The sequence below is a fragment of the Pagrus major genome, chromosome 19, assembly GCF_040436345.1.
Source record: "Pagrus major chromosome 19, Pma_NU_1.0".
Classification (NCBI taxonomy): Eukaryota; Metazoa; Chordata; class Actinopteri; order Spariformes; family Sparidae; genus Pagrus; species Pagrus major.
In genome coordinates this window covers 19,168,542-19,185,227 of record NC_133233.1, presented here as the reverse complement: position 1 = coordinate 19,185,227, position 16,686 = coordinate 19,168,542, and the positions used below count along the sequence as shown (strand labels likewise).

At 41.6% G+C, this 16,686-nt stretch overlaps 1 protein-coding gene across 1 annotated transcript in view; it reads left to right on the top strand.

Annotated features, from left to right (window-relative positions):
- Positions 1-16,686, top strand: part of smchd1 (structural maintenance of chromosomes flexible hinge domain containing 1) — a 43,444-nt gene that overhangs the window by 13,766 nt on the left and 12,992 nt on the right. Inside the window, exons 21-28 of the mRNA XM_073487853.1 lie at positions 235-322; positions 662-734; positions 1,935-2,074; positions 14,794-14,922; positions 15,027-15,251; positions 15,781-15,923; positions 16,265-16,350; positions 16,436-16,554. Coding sequence (XP_073343954.1) covers positions 235-322; positions 662-734; positions 1,935-2,074; positions 14,794-14,922; positions 15,027-15,251; positions 15,781-15,923; positions 16,265-16,350; positions 16,436-16,554 — 1,003 coding nt within the window. The remainder of the gene's footprint in view (positions 1-234; positions 323-661; positions 735-1,934; positions 2,075-14,793; positions 14,923-15,026; positions 15,252-15,780; positions 15,924-16,264; positions 16,351-16,435; positions 16,555-16,686) is intronic.

Here is a 16,686-nt window from a genome sequence, read left to right as displayed (position 1 = left end):
CATTTTGAACTGTTACTCGACATTATTGCAAATGACGGCCAGGCTTCAATAATCTTTGAGTTTAAATAAAGGTATTATAAATGTATCTTTGGCCAGCTATCATAGGGTGATGTTTATCATAAATCTAAATAAAACTATTGCACTATTATTGTGATTATTATTGTGATTATTATTGTGATTATTATTATTATTATTATTATTATTATTATTGTTATTATTATTATACTTATGTAGTGGCCTGGACCTGAGTTACGAGAAAGTGGACAGCAGTGGGACCACGTTAACCATCAGAAGTGTCAAAGCAAGAGGAAAACAAGCAAAGGTTAGAAATATCTGCTGTACTCTCAGAGGACATTATTTTTTGGGCTTTTTTTGTGTGGTTTTTATGGTCTGTCCATCCTGAGAGAGGACTCTTTCTCCTTCTGAGGTTTCTTCCATTTTTCTCTGTTAAACAAGGTTTTTATCTCAAAATTGTTATATGTGATATATGGGTATATCAATAAAAAAGGCTTGTCTCTTACTTTAAAGGTTGATGGAAAAGGTAAAATATTATGTAATAATAGCAATAATAGCAATAATAGAGTGTCTACTATGAGGACTAATTGAGTAAAAGAGTACATCCTCTGTTAATATAAATTCCATCCTGTGTTTTATTTTGCAGTCATACAACCTGAAAGTGACCCTGCCTGGCATGAAGAAAGACACACAGAGTATTGAAATCATTCTTCTTCCTGGTGAGACTGCATTAACGTATTAATTTAGAACAATAAGTAAGCTTGAATTGGAAGTACAGTGTTTCCTGAAGCCCTTTCTATGTGTACATATTCATCTCAAACAAATCTCCTCACAGCTGAGCTGAAGTTGAGATAATGTGTGTAAGGGAAATTCTCCTTGTTGAGGTAGAGAGTTGCTGATTCTCAGAAGAATTTTAGACTCAGTGTGATGAATCAGATCTATTTAATACATGCAGCATGGAGAGACGATCTGAAGTGTCCTCTGCAGTCTTTCAAATGTTTCTGACTTAAATACAACAGAGAAGGGGTTACAAACTTTACAACAGTTGTTAATTACTCCTTCCCAAAACAATGACCCCCTGATGTTTGTTTTTGATACTGCCTTACCCAGGGCAGTGACCATTTGCTGTTTTATTGGAATATAAATGTCCTGTGAGGTGTCTGCTGTTAGATGCAGCATATTAATGAGTATTTGGAAAACATATTGGAATGTTAGTTGCTGTTGGGGCCTTCCTGACCTGGAGATGATTTGGTCAGGGTTACCAGGTTGATGACATTGTAAACAGGTTGGACCTACTGATGGCTTGCTCAACTTGATTGCTGTCACAGGATGGGACAGAGGTAAAGGGGCGCCTCTCTTCTTGCCTCTCTTCTTATCTCTCTTCTTATCTGTCCCTTCCTTTTGTTTTGAACAATATGTGGTCAAGGTAACAGGTATAATGTTAAGTTTAGCAGAGTCATGGAGGTCCTGGGTCAGAGGTGAAGAGGCCTCTCTTCTTATCTGCTCCTCTTTGATGTGGATCATGTGTGGTAATTAAGTTTTTGACCAAAACAAGCTCGGTATATAAGGAGCTGTCTGCATGTCTTCGGGAGAGTTTCATTATTCGGCTGGAGACTCTCCAAGTAACGTGTTACTTGTTTACGATACTGAACTTATTGTAATAAATTTGTTATACAACTAAGACAGTGTCGGCGGAGCTTTTCTTCAAACATCTTCATCAGCATCGCCACAGAATATACGACACCTGTAAACAAGAGAAGAGAATTGCCCCTCATTTGACTTTCTGACCTGTTCTAATACTAACAAAAACCCCACACCTTATGTGAATGAGAATCTCCCCTCCTCTCACATCCTGATATGTTCTCTACCATACATTGATTACAGAATCCAAAACTTTTTTTATTTCTCATGTGTTTCAGGTAAACCTCATTCCCTCCATGTGCTGACAGAAGACAACCCAATCCCAGCAACAAATGGAGACCCCGTCAGGTTTAATGTGGAAGTTCACGATGAGGCTGGAAACATCACTGCTAACCCCAAACAGATAGTTCGCTGCCAGGTATGAAACCTAATCAAACCATGTTGGATGGATCTGTCACATCTGTCCACTTTCAGACAAAATCCTCATAAGAAGCCTGTTGGGCTTGAGGTGTCTGCTGTTAAATGCAGCATATTTATACAAATGGTTCATATAAGGAGAATATATTGGAATGTTAGTTGCTGTTTGGGCCTTCCTGACCTGGAGGTTATTTGGTTAGGGGTACCAGGATGTTGACATGATGGGACAGAGGTAAAGAATTATCAGGACATGTTTGTGGCCGCGGCGCAAGTGGACGCAGCCCTGCTTTCCTCCTCTCATGCAAGGTGAGCCTACACCGTCACGCTGTTTGGGGGGGTGAGGTTTGACTTGAGCTGTCCCTGGCTGTGTTGGTTTTCGGTCGCACCGGAAAGATTCTGTGTGGGTGAATGTGTGTCATGCTGTGTTGATGTTTGCGGGTGAAGTTCGGTTTAAATTTGTATTGCTCTCGGGCAACGCAGTAGGGGGGAGTGATGGTAGAGTAAGAGTTAAGAATAAAAAGTAAAAGGGAAATGTTTGTGTAAAGGGTAAAGGCAAGGAGCCTAACAATGAGTAACGTTAAGTGAGTTAAAAAACTATGCGGGGTTAATGAAGAAGAGAGCTCATAAGCTTCTTAAACCGTAAGACGTGTAAATTAGCCGCTGCGTGAAAGTTGAATAAGGGAAAACCTGGTACCAGGTGTATAACCAGAAATAAGGAAATAAGGATTAAAGGAAGCCGCAGATTTGGATAAAAGCCCTCTGGGAGGCGGTTTTAGATGGGCCTAAAACCTGAATATTTCACTACGTGAGTTCAGGTCGGTTATAAGCAAATAACTCGAAGTGTAGAGGAAAATATTTGCAGATAGATGCCCTCTCTGGCGCTGGCTGATGAGCCACGACGGATGCCGTTTTGTCAGATATTCTACACTTAAAAGGTAGCAAAAATTTAGATATAAGGAAGAAAAAGGGATAAGGAAGCGGCAAAGCATGCTTAATTAGGACAGTATGAATGAGTCGACTTTAGAATAGATTGTTGATTGTGATTTTGTTCTTGGTTTTGTTATATTGTGTGTTTTTGAGTTAAAGTTAAGTATATTGGCAGGCTGGAGAGGGATTCCCTCCTCCCTCTCCCTCTCTCTGTCTCTCTGTTGAGAGAGACGTCAGCGCTGCAGGCTGAAATTGTGTGTCTTTATGAGTGTGTGTGCTTGGAGCTCGAATACTTTGTTTTAGAAATGTGGTTACTGTTACTATTCCAGTGTTGTGTTTAGATTATGCATTAGGATTAAGTTTATGGTTTATAAACTTTTTCAGGGACGTTTTTAATCTGTTAAAATTCTATAAGCCTCATTGGGGGATATAAAAAAATAAGAGTTAAAAATATTAACCCCGGAAAGGGAGAGAGGAAAAGATTAGAGAAGATTTCATAAGTTTGATTAAAGATTGATAAACTTTTTCGGAAGACATTTAATTTGATAAATAAAATTTATGAGCCTTTTTTAAGGACATTTCTATAAGATTTAAACAACTTGCCATGAGCTTCCGAAAAAGACTTAAATAAATAAAGATAAATAAGGAGAAGTGGAGACATTAGTATATAACTGTGTAAAAGATAAATATGATCGAGAGGAATGAAGAGTGCTGAGTGAGTTATGATGGTGGAGGATTTGAGAGTGTGGAGTGCATTGAGAGTTTTTATGTTGATGATGAATGATATGGAATAATGTTTGGTGCTTAAAAGTGCAAAATATCTGTTATAAATAACCCAAAGTGCTGGCAAAAAAAGAAAAAGGGGGTCGCAAAATATTATTGTTTGACCTGAACAGTGTGTCACATGGACCAATTCGGTGACGTCAGACTCGTACCCAGACAAACCTCTGCACAGGGCCAGTACTGTTTTTGTTCACGAACTCTTTCTATACCTGCTGTTTGAAAGTATGTTTATGTGCTATCTAAAAAGAAGCTTGGCAACAGACTGACCAGTTAAGACATTTAATTAATTAATGGAGTACTGAGGTGTCTGCTGTTCGATGCAGCATATTTATACAAATGGTTTGTAGTAGGAGAATATATTGGAATGTTAATTGCTGTTTGGGCCTTCCTGTTTTGGAGGTTATTTAATTAGGGGTACCGGATACTGACATAATTAGATCAGCAGAGCCATGGAGGCTCTGGGTCAGAGGTGAAAGACAGTGTGGTGAGGCACCCTACAAGAGATGCCTCTACTGTTCTTCTGTCCCTCTCTTAATATGAACCTTAATGATATAACTAAGTTATTAACCAAAGCAAGCTCGGTATATAAGGAGCTGTCTGCATATTGTCGGCAGAGTTTCATTATTCGGCTGGAGACTCTCCAAGTAACGTGTTACTTGATTACGATACTGAACTTATTGTAATAAATTTGTTATACAACTAAGACAGTGTCGGCGGAGTTTTTCTTCAAACATCTTCGACTGCATCCCCACTGAAGATACGACAGTACAATTGGTGGGTTTAAAATTCTGTTGTGGATTGCAATTGTGGAGTTTTGCTGTTCGTGTATGGTTTATTCTGAGCTGAACTGTGTTGTGGATTCAATTTGAGATCGTTTTGAGAATTTGAGGTGAATAGTTGTGAGTTTGGGTGCTTGTCTTGTTGCAAATAATAGCAGCCAGTGATAGTTGATCCTTGGGGAAAGTGTTTGATTTTTGGGAATTCAAGGCGTAGATCAGACTTGGAAGCCCTCCCATTGCGTGAGGCAGACTTGGAGTATTGGACGGATGGATCCTGTTATCGTGTGGGAGATAAGTTGAGTGCGGGATATGCTATAGTAAAAGCTCAAGCAAAGGGTTTTGTTGTGGAGAAGGCTGAAGTAATACCGCAGCCTGCATCTGCACAACTTGCAGAACTAGTGGGGCTAACTGAAGCATGTTTGTTAGCAGAAGGTAAGCGAGTGACAATTTATACAGACTCTGCTTACGCTCACAATGTGTGTCATCTGTTTGGATCAGTGTGGAAGAACCAAGGGTTTAAGAAAACCAATGGTTATGGAGCTATAATTGGTGCAAAACGATTTGCAAATGCGTATCTCAATCTGTGTGTGTGTAGTCAGATCTGTGTGTGCGTGTTCAGATCTGTGTGTGCGTGTTCAGATCTGTGTGTGCGTGTTCAGATCTGTGTGTGCGTATTCAGATCTGTGTGTGCGTATTCAGATCTGAGTGTGCGTGTTCAGATCTGTGTGTGTGTAAAAAAAATCCGTATCTGTATTCAGATTTGCAAGTGAAGACAAATCTACAAATGCATGCAAAGATCTGTGAATGCGTACACAGATCTGTAAGTGTACATAAATCTGTAAATGTGTAAACAGATCTGTAAATGCGTACATAGATCTGTAAATGTCTGTCATCAGTTACAACTCAGCCAGGAGCTCTCGACTGGCTGTCTTTTTACACGTGACTTTTGCTACAGTTCTGCCGTGGCAGATCTGCAAATGTGTAGAAAAGATTCGTGTGTAACTTCACTTTTCCTTTGCCCTGAGCTCAGGCTCACAGGCTCACGCTGCCTGGCTGCAGTAGCAGTACAGCCTACACACCACGATTGTTTGCTGTAAGTAAAAGTTCATGTTTTAGCAGTAACTTAGTTGTCAGAAGTAAAATTCTTAAAATGAATTCTTAAAATGAATTATCAGTAATGTTATTTATGAACAAGTTACGTTTGCTCAGCTTGTGTGTCACGGAGCAAATATATCAAGTAACGTTAGCACTACAAGCTACAGCAAACAATCGAGAATCCATCGTGGTCTGCCTCGCAACATCACAACGCGCAACGCTCATGTGTTACCCCAACAATGACACGCGTAACTTCACTGGGTGCTACGCGCCGACTCGTGGTGTGTAGGCTGTACTGCTACTGCAGCCAGGCAGCATGAGCCTGTGAGCCTGAGCTCAGGGCAAAGGAAAAGTGAAGTTACACACGAATCTTTTCTACACATTTGCAGATCTGCCACGGCAGAACTGTAGCAAAAGTCACGTGTAAAAAGACAGCCAGTCGAGAGCTCCTGGCTGAGTTGTAACTGATGACAGACATTTACAGATCTATGTACGCATTTACAGATCTGTTTACACATTTACAGATTTATGTACACTTACAGATCTGTGTACGCATTCACAGATCTTTGCATGCATTTGTAGATTTGTCTTCACTTGCAAATCTGAATACAGATACGGATTTTTTTTTACACACACACAGATCTGAACACGCACACACAGATCTGAACACGCACACACAGATCTGAATACGCACACACAGATCTGAACACGCACACACAGATCTGAACACGCACACACAGATCTGAACACGCACACACAGATCTGAATACGCACACACAGATCTGAACACGCACACACAGATCTGACTACACACACACAGATTGAGATACGCATTTGCAAATCGTTTTGCACCAATTATAGCTCCATAAATGGTTCTCCAATACAACATCACTCTCAAATAATGAAGTTGCTGCATGCTATGATGAAGCCTAAGGAGATAGCGATAGCTAAGTGTGCAGCACATAGAGCGGATATGTCAAGAGTCACACAAGGTAATAAAGCAGCTGACGAAGCGGCAAAAGCAGTCACAGGAGCAGATAGAGTGGGCAAAGTTTTTTTGGTTACTCATGAAGTGGATTTGGAAGATAGAATCACACTTAGGGATGTGATTTTAATGCAGGATGCTGTGCCTGAGATTGATAAACAGTTGTGGAAAGACAGAGGTGCCACCCAGGATTCTACGGGTCTTTGGAGAAATCATGAGGGGCTGATAATAGCTCCTCCAGACCTGTTAGGTCTAATGATTCTGGAGGCACATGGGTTAGCTCATGTTGCAAGGGGGAAGTTAGTAGAAAGATCACGAAGGAATATGGTTTTTGGGCACCGTGTCTGCTTGAACAGATTGACTATGTCATAGGCAGGTGCACAATCTGCCTGAAAAACAATGTTCGGAGGGGTGTGATGGCTCCACCTGGTCACATTCCGACTCCAAGGGGTCCTATGCGTGAGCTAGTTGTGGACTTTGTTGACATGATCAGACCAGTTGAAGGAAAGAGGTACATTTTGGTTGTGGTAGATCGATTTTCACGATGGCCTGAATTTTGTCCAACCAAGCGGAAGGACGCTCAGTCAGTTGCCAAGTTTTTGTGTAGAGAGGTCATAAGCAGGTGGGGGCTTCCAGATCGGATATCCTCAGACAATGGGAAAGAGTTCGTTGACGAGACAGTAAAATTGATTTTGCAAAAATTAGGAATTAAACAGTGTCTTGGTGCAGTCTGTCATCCGCAAAGCCAAGGAATATGTGAAAAAATGGAGTCCTGAAAAATCGTATTCTTAAAATTTGTCAGCACACAGGTTTAAATTGGGTAGCAGCACTTCCATTGGCTCTGATGATATGTCGTTCGAGTGAGTTGCGTGATTTGCATATGACACCGCATGAGTTGGCCACGGGAAGACGGATGCCAACACCTTGTTTGCGCACTTGTGGAAAGGGACCAAGTTAGGCCCTTTTTGGAAGATGAAATGAGAGCATATGTTGCATACATGGCTAGTTTGCACAAAAGAATATCTACATATGTTTCTGACAGGCAAAGGAAAGACGAGGTGCAGGAGAGACTTGATGAGCAAAAGAGGAGTACAGTGCAGCCTGGAGACAAGGTATTTGTGAAGGTCTTCAGGAGGAAGTGGTATAACGAACGACGGGAAGGACCATTTGAGGTTGTTCGCAGTACGGGAACTGCAGTTCAGGTTAAGGGGTCTCCAACTTGGTATCATTTATCGCACTGTGTTAAAGCACCCAGAGAAGAGGTACAACGCTCACAGAGTCGAGATGACGAAGGCTCGAGAGAGCGGGAACAAAATGAGGGAGAACATGCAGCCGAAGGGCAGATGCATGAGGATCTCCAAAGTCAAAATCCCGAAGGGGGGATTGTCCAGATTGTGGAAAATGTTGATGATTCTGAGCATATTTTTGATGATGCCAGTGATGATAATCAGAATCAGAATCAGCTTTATTGGCCAAGTATGTGAAACACAAACAAGGAATTTGACTTGGTTTTTCTTCGCACACGATGTACATAGACGTAAACATCAGAGCATGTTTCAGTGGAGAGTGAAACACCAGAGGATGCAAAGAGATCTGACTCTGTTGCGAGAGAACTCGGAGGTTCAGTTGGACAAAGGAGTCCCAGGCCAGTCCGGAGGAGGGTCAAACCTCTCCGTTATGAAGCCTAGGATGGTGGAAAATGTGTCACAGCTAACAACAGAGGCGCCTAATAAGATTTTTACAACGCCAAAACCTGAGGAGATAGTGGTCAGGGCCATGCTTGGAAAAATGGTTGCTCTTCCTTGTAAATGTGGAATATGGAATAGCTGTATTAATAATCTTCCCAAGTGGAAAAATAGTCGTTGAGAGGATGTGGAGTTGATACTTTCTGGAAACTACGGTCCGCCTTATAATCAAAGGAAGTACTTATTGTACAATGACATAAGGTATAAGAAAATTGTGGGTGATTGTTCACTTGCCGTGACACAGACACTTGATAAAGTATCCTTGACAGTTAAAGAGATAGTAAATGATAGCCGGAAGTCTATGTTAGAGATGGGGATTAGTGTGAATATAGGGATGTAACGGTTACCGGTGTCACGGTAAACCACGGTAAAATTCCCGACGGTGAAGGTTACCGTTTAAGTTTTAATTACCATGGTAACCGCCGCGGTCGATAACCACGGTGTGGAAAACTCGCGAGATACTTTATCCAAGTCTCCCTACGCAGGCGCAGCGTGCAACGTGCGCTTGTTATGTAGTGAAGAAGACATGGCGGAGGGAGGACATGATAGTAGCGGCCCTCAAGGCATTTTTCTGCCTTCAAAGAGAACCAAATCTGAAGTCTGGGCGTATTTTGGTTATTATATGAATGCTCAGGGACAGCTGGTCGAGGATGGCAGCCCTATCTGCAGGAGCTGCAAGAAGAAAGTTGTTGCGAGGGTCAGCAACACATCCAATTTACTTACTCATTTGCGCGACCATCACCCTCAACTGTTCAGCGAATGCAAGGTAAATTAACCTTAAGCTCAGGTGAATGATGTGTGTGTATGTCGAGTTTTCTCTGTCTAATTTGCTGTCACTAATGCAAACTGACCAGATAGTGGTATAACTGAACGAAGTTGATCCGTGATTTGACACGTTATCTGAACCGCTTATTAATTGTAGATTTCACTTTTTAAAGTCGACCTAATAATTCCCCAGATATTGATGCAGAGCTGCAGTGAGGAGGATTTGAGACAAACACGTACTGGGTGGACTGAGTTAGTGAATGCAAACTGACTGAGATGACTGACTTTCATCTCAGCTCCGTTCACCGGAGCAGCGTCTACCTGTGGCTCAGCAGCCATTAGACCAATCAGATTGACCGAGTCCATTGACGACAGACGAGCAAGCAGACAGAGACAGACAGCCAATATATATATAAGTAATATCAGAAATATATAATACTTGTGGATTATTTGTAGAATAGACTATATATAAAGAGTAATATAAAATGGTGAATATAACAAGTGTCTAGATAGAGATAAGAGCCAAAATAGAGCGTTCATAATTAATTGAACAATAATCCTTTTTGTTTTGATCTAAAAGATTATCCAACCTGTTTCTCACAAAAGTGATATGATCTAGATTGTGAGTTTTGTGATCTGTTGGTTGCACCCTTAGTATAAAGTAACAATGACAGTAATAATTAATAATGACATTTTCTATTCATTTTTTTCAAAGAGATGGTCTGCTGGCCAATCCAGTGCTACTGCCAGTACACCTCATTCTACCTCTGTAACGCAGACATTAAAGGTCGCATTTCAAAAACAGGCTGCTTATGCCCTAACCCTTTTAATATATAATAAATCTATTTAAATATAAATCTTGGTGAAATTATTTCAATTTATCAGTGTATCAGTGTTTTTTCAACATTTTGAAGACATTTTAAAAATACCGCGGTATACCGATAACCGTGATAATTTTGGTCACTATTACCGTGGTGTGAAATTTTCATACCGTTACATCCCTATAGTAGTAAGGAGATTGAGGAGGAGAAGGTTGTAAATTCATCTGTGACTGTTCAGAGGACTACTGTAGACGCGGTAAAGGAGTTTGTTGACTCGGATCAGACATCACAGGAGATGCTCGAACAGTACCATGCATTGCAGAAGAGAGAAGCTAAGTGGAAAGCATATGGATTTGATGCTTCAGCGTTGGGAATTGCAGACCCATGGGCAGGTAGAAATTTATGGTTTCAGCAGTTAACACACTCAGCGAGATCAATCAAGAAATTGAAGGGTCCATGTGTGTTGAAAGTACCATCACCAGGTACATGGCCTTCAATTTTGGAGGCGGTACCGGAACCATTAACTACTTCATGTCAATCTTCTGTACTGTCATGGCTCTTGTATCAACAGCAATTATCGGTGGATAAACTGATGGCTTTATCAGTGAATCTTTTTAAGCCTAGATCTAATTGTTCTTGGTTGGCAGGATTACCGTATATGAATTTACTTGAACAACATGAAAATGTGATGACAGCGGTCCCTGATCCGATTGAAGTCAAAGCTGTGAGGGCAAAGTACTGTTTTTGCTCAAATGAGACTAATAAGGGGTCTGGAATGTTTATGGGAATATCAGAGTGTGATGGTTACATGATGGATTTAGGAAAGCGTGATGATAAGGATGTGAATAAGTTGTATGAAGTGACTTTTCAAGTGTCAAAGCGTAAGCCGAGTAGAACTTTGATTGTAGAACATCAAGTTTTGCCTGGAAATGTGACTATAGGCAATTTCAGGGATATTTGGTGGATTTGTGGTGAAAATGCTTATTTATTTCTACCATACGGGTGGACAGGGTGTTGTTATATGGCAACACTGAAACTCCCATATGAGGTTTTTGCTGTTTAGAAGGGAGAAGCATCTGATGAGGTTCAATCTAATGTTACTTCTGGAAGTAGGAATAAAAGAGAATTAGCACAATTTCATAATCTGGAGTGGAGAATCTACCATTGGAGAATAAGCATAGGAGAAAAGCGGGGAATAGGATTGTTTCCATGGTATGGAGTGAGATTTTTGGCAGACCATATTGATAACATTACCTACACCTTGCAGGGCTTTGCAAACGAAACTATAAGAGGTTTCGAAATGTTGTCAAACACCCAAAGGAGCCATAGATTGACAATGTTGAAACACGACATGGCTCTTGATTATATTTTGGCCAAACAAGGGGGCCTATGTGTTGCTTTAAATTTAACAGGAGATGCCTGCTACACTTTGATTCCTGATAATTCAGATAACATAACTAATGTCATAGATGCACTGAAGCACATAAGAGATGCATTTGGTCCATCTGAAGGAGCTGGTTGGTCTGCAAATAGTTGGTTGCAAGAGAAATTAGGGCCAGTAGGAGCAGTGCTAGTTCAAATTTTGATAGCAGTACTTTTATCGTTATGTGTGATGTTTTGTTTCTGCACGTTGCTGTTGACTTTTGCAAAGGCTGTGATATTGAGATGGGTTGGTGTAGTGATGCCTGGAGATCAGATTCAGATGCCATTATTGCAGAGGACTGATTCAGACAAGGATGAGGAAGTAGTGATGGATGGTGAAGTGGTGGAGAAATATCCATTTTAACCACGTCTAACATACTTATAGTTTTAACATTTATTTTTAGAGTTATCTAGTTACTTAGTGGGGTTACTGTAGTATTGGTGTTAAAAGGGGGAACTAGCCAATGTAATTCATATGTTTACATGGAAATTATACCAATTATAGAATGTTGAATTGTATTTGATGATTTATAATAATAATAATTATAAATTTTATTTAGAAGGCGCCTTTCTGGACACTCAAGGACACTGTACACAAATGAGATAAAAGAAAACATCCAGACTAAGAACAATTACAATAGATTGAAGGGATGGGACAGGGCAAGTGGCATCAGAGGGAATAGGCAGTTTTAAACAGGTGTGTTTTGAGTTGTGATTTGAAGTGGGGGAGTGAAGCAATGTTTCTGAGTTGGGGTGGAAGTGAGTTCCTGAGGCGGGGGGCATAGCGGCTGAATGCTCTGCTCCCCATGGTGGTGAGATGGGCGGAGGGGACAGACAGGTGTATGGAGGAGGAGGATCTGAGGGAGCGGGAGGGAGTGGGAATATGGAGGAGGTCTGACAGATATGGGGGGGCGAGGTTGTGAATGGCCTTGAATGTTACCAGGAGGACTTTGTATTGGATACGGAAATGAACCGGGAGCCAGTGGAGCTGCTGAAGGACAGGGGTGATGTGGTGGATAGAGGGGGTTCTTGTTATGATGCGGGCAACTGAATTCTGGACCAGTTGAAGTTTATGGAGTGATTTGTGAGGGAGGCCAAAGAGGAGAGAGTTGCAGTAGTCCAGGCGGGAGGTGACAAGGCTGTGGACAAGGATGGCGGCAGTGTGGGGGGTGAGGGAGGGGCGGAGGCGGTTGATGTTTCGTAGGTGGAAGTAGGCAGACCGGGTAATGTTATTGATATGGGATTGAAAGGATAGTGTACTGTCAAGGATGACACCCAGACTCTTAACCTGGGGCTAGGGTGAAACAGAGGAGCTGTCAATAGTGAGTGAAAAGCTGTCGGTTTTGGATAGAGTGGATTTTGTGCCAATGAGGAGAACCTCTGTTTTGTTGCTGTTTAGTTTAAGGAAGTTTTGGGTGAACCAGGTTTTTATTTCAGAGATGCAGTCGGTGAGAGAGGATGAAGGTTTAGTGGTGAGGTAGAGCTGGGTGTCATCGGCATAGCAGTGGAAGTGAATGTTAAATTTGCGGAAGATGTTGCCGAGGGGAAGGAGGTAGATGATGAAGAGGAGGTGCCCCAGGACAGAGCCCTGGGGCACACCTGAGGTGACAGAGGAGGGGGTGGATTTGAGGGACTTGAGTTGGATGAATTGAGTGCGGCCCGAGAAGTAGGATGTGAACCAGTCCAGGGGAGTGTGGGTGATGCCAATGGAGGATAGCCTGCTGAGGAGGGTGGTGTGAGAGATGGTGTCAAAAGCTGAACTCAGGTCGAGGAGGATGAGGATGGTGAGGAGTCCAGAGTCAGATGCCATAAGGAGGTCGTTGGTGATTTTGATAAGTGCTATTTCCGTGCTATGGAGTGGGCGGAAGCCGGACTGGAGCTGTTCATACAGATTATTGTGGGATAGGTGAGAATGGAGCTGGGAGGCAACTGTTTTTTCAAGGATTTTGGAGATGAAGGGTAGATTGGAGATAGGACAGAGGTTGTCGAAGTTGGAGGGGTCGGCGCCAGGTTTTTTCACAATTGGGGTAATGGCAGCTGTTTTGAAGGGTGTAGGGACAGTTCCAGTGGTGAGGGAGGAGTGGATGATAGCAGAAATGAGGGGGGCCAGAGAAGGGAGGCAGGTTTTAACAAGTTGGGTGGGGAGGGGGTCCAATTGACAGGTGGATGGTTTGGATTTCCGGATGAGTTCTGAGATTTCTGAGAGAGTGGGGAGCTGGAAGGAGGAAAATGAGTGTGAGGGCGGGGGAAGGTCAGCTGAGGTGCTGGGGTGAGGCAATGATCCAAGGTTCAGGTGGATGTTCTTGATTTTATCGGTGAGAAATGACATAATGGCGTTGCAAAAGGAGGTTGTGTATAAGTGAGGGGGGAGAGAGTCCTGGGGTTTGGTGGTATTGTTGAGGAGGGAGAACAATGACTTGAAGTTTCCTTCATTGGCAGTGATTAAACTGGAGTAGTAGTGGGTTTTGGTGCTGGCAATGGAGTCCTTATAGCGTAAGATGTGGTTATTGTACATTTCTTTGTGTATAGTGAGACCAGTTTTTTTGAATTTTGAATTGCATATGTTATTTCCACAAAAGATATTGGTTGGTGTTTTCTTTTTCCCTTAGAATGTAATTGGGGGAGGACCGCTATGAGGGCGGTTGATGATTCAAGGATCCCAAGCTGTTAAAGGGATTCAGAAATTACAATAAGGACAATCAAAATGGATGAAAGACTCTGAACAAGGACATTGTGAAAATGTTCAGAGTAAACATGTCATCGCTACTACGTTGGGAATCGACGCTGCAGGAACTACAAGCTGATAAGTTCCGGTGCTTAGAAAAGTTGATTAGATTGATTAGGGGTACCGAAATGCTGACATGATGGTGCTGCTGTCAAGATAACATATACCAGATTTTAGGTCAGCAGAGTCATGGAGGCCCTGGGTCAAAGGTGAAGAGCCTTATGGTGGGGCACCATAGAAGAGGCGCCTCTCTTCTTTTTTTTTTTAAGTTTTTGACCAAAACAAGCTCAGTATATAAGGAGCTGTCTGCATATTTTCGTCAGAGTTTCATTTTTCGGCTGGAGGCTCTCCAAGTAACGTTTTACTTGATTACGATACTGGACTTAAATAAATTTGTTATACAACTAAGACAGTGTCGGCGGAGTTTTTCTTCAAACATCTTCAACTGCATCGCCACTGAATATACGACAGGCTCTACTCTTCTCTGCTTTTGATTGATTTGTTTTTGTCCTTGAGTCCTTTTTTCCCTCTATTTCATAAAATATGCTTACAGTACTTTTCTCATCTTATTTCCTCTTTCTTGTAATTCAATAATTTAATCTGAATGATCAGGAATAACTAGTTTTCGTTTGTTGACTTACTCTCATCCTTCTCTTTTATGGGTCACATTCAGGCTCAGGGGCATCCACAAGTGACAATTGACTGCAGCAGTACAGGAGCTGGACACCTTGTGACAAAGCCCATAAATGTAAAATTAATCAAGGGAGAACCACAAAAGCTGAATGTTCAGTTTGACATGCCTGTAAGTAAAAAAAAAATGTATAAAAAAAATCATAAAGCTTTCGGTGCAGTAGAACATTCTGATTAAACTTTAATCGTGATGTCTTCATCTCGTCTTTGTTGTAGAGTCAGAAGAACGTTGCGTCAGTCATGAGGGAGCTGAAGGTGTTTCCCAGCACAAGAGTCTCCTGGATTGAGCTCTGCAGTCAGGATGATGAGAATCTGGTGCTGAAGAATGAGGAAAAGATAGATTGGCCAGCTGGAGCCTTGCTGGAGAACCTGTCCTACCAGCTGTATGATGAGGCTGGTAGAGGGGTTCCTATCACTGCTGAAATAGCCTCCAAAATCAAGGTGTGTTTGCAGTGTATATAACACAGTGTCTTCCTGTTGTGTGTGTTCTGTATCCTGTCCTCATGGGGAAAGATTCCTGTGGTTTGGGTGTGTGATGATAAATGAAACCACTTTGCTTTGCTGCAATAAATCAGTTTTTTAGGAGTCATAAGCCGTGTTTCCATCAACTTATGTTTATGCACATTTTAGTTATTTCGCATTGCATTAGAAAAAGGTTGAAGGACATATTTACAAAGATTCTGGTCCCCTTTTTGATTGTGTAAGAGGGCATGGTGTCTACATAGTGCTGACTACCGCTTTTTGAATTAAGTCATCTTGTAGGGACCTCTTCTTTGGGGCCACCTACTGCTTGTTTCAATGAACGACTCCTAATAATCCCATAACAATCATGATAAAAACAAGCGGTAATTTGCTGTTTCTTTTGCCAGTTTGGTTTAATTGTACATTACATTTGGATGGAAACACAACTAGTGTATTTGAACTGTTCCCGGCTTCTCCCTGACCTTTCATTGTTCATTTTGACTTTAAGGTGAACTGGACAGCAGAAGTATATGTTGAAGATTTGATCCAGGGGAAGCTGCCTGACATACAGGTGCCCACACAGGTGCAGGAAGAGCGCTACTACCAGGTGTCCTACCAAGACCAAAGTGTGTCTATCTCCTTTACCATAGCGTAAGTAATGTACCCGACTCTGAGGTGTGATTCAGGTTGTGTTTTTCAGGTTCAAAGGAACAGTATATTTTAGGAAGAAGAAGAAAACAGACTTTTATTAATCTTGTTTTAGAGAAATGTGCTTATTTGCTTTCTTGCAAAGAGTTAAATGAGAAGATGGATAAATATGAAGCTTTTGTAAAATAAAATCTGGCAACTAGGACCTGTAAAGTGCTAAAGCTCATTAATTAACACATTTCCTTTGTCTAATATGTACAAAAAGTGAAGTGTCGTTGTGGTTCAGACAGAGCCAGGCTTACAGCTTCCTACTGTTTCTACACCCTTGCTTGTTTTCTTTGTAGGCCTCATCCAGATGAACCAGCTCAACTTAAAGCAATTCTGCCACAAAACTCAGTGAAGCTCGGTGAAACACTACCTGGAAGCATCAGTGAGTATAAACCTAGTCACACAAAACCCTTATTTTGTGGATGTGGTTGCACACTAGATGACTCGCCTCTTTTTCTTTTGTACAGTCTTGGACCTTGTGGACCAGTATGACAACATAACCAAGACGCTTACCTCCACCTGTGTGAAACACATGTGTGTGGAAGCAGAGGGTTTGGACAAATCAGCCATCACCTTTATGTGGCAGGTGAGAAAAGAGAAATTAAAGCATTTGTAAAGCCCAGATTTAAAATGCAGTTGTTCACTCATGCTATCTTTACTTTAACTCAGCTTTCTCTAAACTTTATGAGGTCATGTTTATTTACTTTTTCCAAAAGAA